The sequence below is a fragment of the Suncus etruscus genome, chromosome X (genome assembly GCF_024139225.1).
Source record: "Suncus etruscus isolate mSunEtr1 chromosome X, mSunEtr1.pri.cur, whole genome shotgun sequence".
Lineage (NCBI taxonomy): Eukaryota > Metazoa > Chordata > Mammalia > Eulipotyphla > Soricidae > Suncus > Suncus etruscus.
The window spans coordinates 116191465-116196679 of NC_064868.1; the positions used below are offsets into that span (position 1 = coordinate 116191465).

General features: G+C 41.5%; 1 protein-coding gene across 1 annotated transcript; it reads left to right on the plus strand.

Moving 5' to 3' along the window:
• The first annotated feature begins 1334 nt into the window (after positions 1 to 1334).
• Positions 1335 to 4855, plus strand: C1GALT1C1 (C1GALT1 specific chaperone 1). Its single transcript, XM_049767609.1, has 2 exons — positions 1335 to 1560; positions 3631 to 4855. The coding sequence occupies exon 2, from the start codon at positions 3636 to 3638 to the stop codon at positions 4590 to 4592; it is 957 nt and encodes a 318-aa protein (XP_049623566.1). The 5' UTR covers positions 1335 to 1560; positions 3631 to 3635; the 3' UTR covers positions 4593 to 4855.
• The last annotated feature ends 360 nt before the right edge of the window (positions 4856 to 5215 follow it).

The window sequence follows — 5215 nt, forward strand, 5'->3', positions numbered from 1 at the left end:
GGGAATATGGGAGAGATTGCTTTGCTTTGGAGGCCATACCCAATAGTGCCCAAAGCTTACTTCAGACACTGTCTTCAGGAATTACCCCTGTTAGGGCTGGATGGACCATATGCAGTGCTGAGGATTGAACCCTGTAAGTTGTGTGCAATGCAAGGCCTTAACTTCTACACTACCTCTCCAGCACTCATGGCGTTTTAATCTCTACACAAATAAAAACTATAAATCCTTATTATAAAATCCAACCTTATAACATTCCATTTTTAAAAAGTTCTTTTTATTTATTTAGCCTTCTGTTAATCCTGTCCTCTATTTTATTTCCTCTATTATTTATTTCCCATATCACTACCTCTACAGTTAATTTTTTAGCAATGCTGAGGGAATCTTAGTAACCACTCCCAAGGGATAGTGAGGAGTGAGAACTTCATACTGAGGACCACTGGGGCTGCACAGGTGAGCTCACCCTTGCCAGGCATATACTGCAGCACTTTGAGTCATAGCCCTGGGCCCACCTTTGGTACTTTTTACTGTGTGGGCTTTGCTGGAGGACGATTGAGTGGTCCACTCAAAGAACTGAAGCTCTTCGAACTTTCTTTCTCTCTCAAGCACTTACTGTGTGGTCTTCTGCAAGTTCCTTATCTTTTCCAGTTTGGACTCATTTGCTAACATGCATTCATCAGTTACACAGATATGCACCATCTCCAACATGTTGTCACTAAGCTAACTGCTTGTCAATTAAAAATAAGAGCCAACGTTTAGTAACCCCATGCTTCAGCTTTGTTTTGATGTTTTCTTTGGGGTTCTGTGGGTCACACTCATTGGTGCTTGGCTTTAGGTAAGACCAACTTATTACCCAACTTAATCATCTATGACAAAGTCAGCACCCTAATATATTTTGCACTTGATGCAGAAGAGTACTAAGTTATAAAGCGGTGACATAACTATCCTAGCACATCAAGGATGCCATGGAAGTGGGACTGGGTTAGAGGAAAACTTCAGGCATCATTCTACTAAGAGATTTAGGGGAATCCAACCTCAAAATTCGGGTACCATTTCAGTGATTTGCATTTTTGTTCCAACCTCGGGAGTGGCCAGCTGCAGCACCCTCGCATTAATAATACAGCAAGGTAGAGCAAACACCCAGGAGCCACGCCTCTTCCAAACTCCCGCAGTTTCTACCCGGGGAAGGTGGGCGGTACCAAGGCGCGCCACGCTGCTCGGCTCGCCCAATGGGCACACGCGAAAGCACTCACGCCAGCGGGCCGCGAGCGCGCCGGAACACAGTGGGCGGGGAGAAATGCCACGCCGCGTGCTTGTGCCTTTGTGACGTCGACGCCGGGCGCCCGCGGCTCCACCCCCCGGGGAGTATTAGCCCCGCCTCCCGGCCCGAGCCCGTTGCCTAGCACACTTCCGGGTTCTCCCCGCCCCGCGGCGAAACCAACGAGAGGACACCGCCGGCAGCTAGAGCAGCCCGACCTAGGAGTGGAACCTAGAAGCGCGCGAATGTCAGAGGCAAGCTGTCCGCGGCTGCGCTTTCCCGCCCCTGAGCTCTTCTAAACTCGGGTGAGTGCCCGGGCATCGGTCCCTGCTCCGTACGGGCCCACGAGCGGCTCGCCCCCGCCCCTTTTCTAGGAAAAGCTGGAGCCCTGGCCCACTCCCAGCATGCTCCGCGCGGGGGACCGGGACAGGTGCGGAAGGAAGAGTAGTTAGTTGAATGGGGGAAAAGACTTTGAGCTGCCCTCCTAGATGCTCAATGGGGAGGTGATCAGAGCCTCCTCTTTTCTTTTCTCCATTCAGTCCTCCTGAGTTTTCCATACTGCATTCCATCACCACCACCTTCACCTTCTAAGCAGATGCCTTTGGGTGGCCCGACGCAGTTTGAACTTTTTTGCATCCAATATCACATGTGTCAATCTTTCAGTTTTCCTTTAACTCCCTGATTGGAAATAAAAAAAAAAATCTCCTCCTTAATTATGACTTGGACACACAAAAAAGAATCTACTCTTTAATTCTATTATGACTTGTGCAAATGATCCCCATCAGGAAGTAGTGTCCCCATAGGAATTCTTGCCTATTTGTCATTATCAAACTGAGAAGTGTATTCATTGAGAATAATGATAATTGTGTCATGAAATGCTAAAATACAATATAAGTTTAGGGGAAGTAATTTCTTTCCGGTTAATTCTTTTTCTTTGCTTCCTGATCAAGTTCTGCGAGTAATAAAAACTGCCTGCCCCACCCGCACACAGGCAAACTTTTCCATACTTGTTCCTTCTAGAAGTCCAAGTTCATTTCCTCTAGAAGAAAATTTAAGGCATTTTTTTCTCGTTCTATGGTAGTTTGGGATGCAGAATCTCAATGATAGTTATCAGATTCCAATTTCTTCATTTGTTTCCTAAAATTAGGTTGTTCGATAACTCATTAAATGTTCAGTAACATGGCTGGGAACACAGTTGAAACTGTTAAGAAAAAAGACCATTAAACTGATGTGCAGGTGATTTTACTTGTAGGACTGTCATTGTATCTTAGGGTGAGTTACTTAACCTCTGTGTACCCTCTGTTCTCTGTGAAATAAGATAAATGACATTGGGCAGCTTGGAAGGCCCCCTTTAACTTTCATGGGCAAAGGGAAAATCTAAGTAGCTTAGTAATAAAGCATTCCTTGTGGAGAGAGGGGAGATTAGGCAAATCTCATTAAATGTTGGCTCTTAATTTCTAGTAGAAATGAAAGTGTAGTCTTTATTTCCTCAAAGGATAAGAAAATGCCTTTGAAGGAAATAAAAATGACCAGTAATGATCCTCACTAGCCTGTACAGATTCAGCTCTCATGTCCATTAAAACTTATCTATTTGCATGATGGACTTTTAAAAGCTCAATTATTGGAGATGCTGTATTGGAGACCGCTTAATCTCAAAAACAGAAAGATAAATGTTAACATATGGTATTCTAAATTAACTTGCGTTATGTATAAGCCTCACTTAATGTTGAGTGGGAACCGGCACTTAATGTAAAATCATATATAATGAAAGTAGGTCTTTGAATTATGTTGTGTTTTTCAACATAAGCCAGGGCATTTTTCTTTTCAGAATTGAAAAGGACAATATTTTCCCGGACTTACTTTACTCAGAACTCCTAAGAACAGCAGCCATCAGTTAAATAGCAAGGTTCATAACAGAAATACTAGCACAGATATGACCGGTGATTTATAGATTTTGGTGGTTTCATCTGTTTGATATAAGGTTTTCATTTAAATTTTTAATTTTATCTGTAGAGATATTCAGCATTTTAATTTAAGCTTGTAAAACAAATTATCTGTAGAGAGAATGATGAAACTCTTGCATAGTTTTCCTAGGGTTAATACTTTGATTTAGCTCATGATTTATTAAATCCCCATAGGTGAAGTGCAAAAATAGCTTCCCAGAAAATTCAACTGCACAGAAATACTTTTTGCAAAGTCCAGTTTATACTGAATGATAATCTCATGCCATTGGAAATTAATGATTCTTCTATTCCTTGATACTGTATGCAACAAGTTTGATTTTAAACTTGGGGACTGTTTAAAACATGAAGAATAAACAAGAGTGTCTAATGACTATAAAATGATGTGTCTAAGCATCTTTTTCTTCTTTACAGGAAAAATGCTTTCTGAAAGCAGCTCATTTTTGAAGGGTGTGATGCTTGGAAGTGTTTTCTGTGCCTTGATCACTATGCTGGGACATGTTAATATTGGCCATGAAAATCGAATGCATCACCATGAGCACCATCACTTAAAAGCTCCAAATAAAGAAGACATCTCCAAAATTTCAGATGATGAACGCATGAAGCTCAGTAAGAACTTCCGGGTGTACTGTATCATCCTTGTAAAACCGAAAGATGTGAGTCTTTGGGCAGCAGTGAAAGATACCTGGACCAAACACTGTGACAAAGCAGAATTCTTCAGTTCTGAAAGTGTTAAAGTGTTTGAGTCAGTTAACATGGAAACAAGTGATATGTGGTTAATGATGAGAAAAGCTTATAGGTATGCCTTTGACCAATACAAAGACCAATACAACTGGTTCTTCCTCGCACTCCCCACTACATTTGCTATCATTGAAAATTTAAAGTATTTTTTGTTAAAAAAGGACCCACTCCAACCTTTCTACCTAGGCCACACTGTAAAATCTGGAGACCTTGAATATGTGAGCATGGAAGGAGGCATTGTCTTAAGTGTAGAATCTATGAAAAGACTGTCTAGTCTTCTTAGTGACCCTGAAAAGTGTCCAGAACAGGGAGGGGTGATTTGGAAGTTATCTGAAGATATGCAGCTGGCAGTCTGCCTGAAATATGCTGGGATATTTGCAGAAAATGCGGAAGATTCTGAAGGAAAAGATGTATTTAATACCAAAACTGTCGGGCTGTACATTAAAGAGGCAATGGCAAATCGCCCCAACCAGGTAGTAGAAGGATGCTGTTCAGATATGGCTGTTACTTTCAATGGGTTGTCTCCCAATCAGATGCATGTGATGATGTATGGGGTATACCGTCTTAGGGCATTTGGGCATACTTTCAATGATGGGTTGGTTTTTTTACCTCCAAATGGTTCTGACAATGACTGAGAAGTGAAACAAGAGCATGCAGATAATCACCAAATAGCATATGTGATGCTGTTATTGGTGGGAACAACTATATATCCATAACAGCAGTATGATTTTTTCCCTTTTTTCTTGCCTTTTACTTTGATTGGGGTTATCGGGTTCAATTGCATAATAAAGACCAATCATTAATTTTCAAACACAATGGAACAATCCCCCTTAAACCAAGAAATTCTAAATGTGTCAAAAATATTTTAAGAGTGATAACTTTGAAAATAAAGTCAATAAAGTCTGGTACATTTCTTTTGCTGGTGAGTTATAAAATTTCACTTCTTTTTAGCTTTGTAAGATATGCAAATGAAGGCTCTAATTGTGAATTCGTGATTCAAGTAAAATTGTCGGCATGTGTTTCTATTACTTTGAATGTCTGTTTCTATTCTGAGCTTTCCAACATTTACCATTTTATTGAAAGGATGATATCTAGGGTTTAGTGGGTGCCACCCCAGCTCGGCGCCAGGGTCATTCCCAGAGGTTCTCCAGGACCTTGAAGTGCCAGCGATTCAGATTTACTTGAGGGGCCTAGGAGATGACTCGTTGATTTAAAGTGCTTGTCTGGCGATTGCAAGGTCATGAATTCAAACCTGGTG

Coding starts and splice junctions, on each gene's coding strand:
- C1GALT1C1 (XM_049767609.1), top strand. CDS start 3,636: ATGCTTTCTGAAAGCAGCTCATTTTTGAAGGGTGTGATGCTTGGAAGT.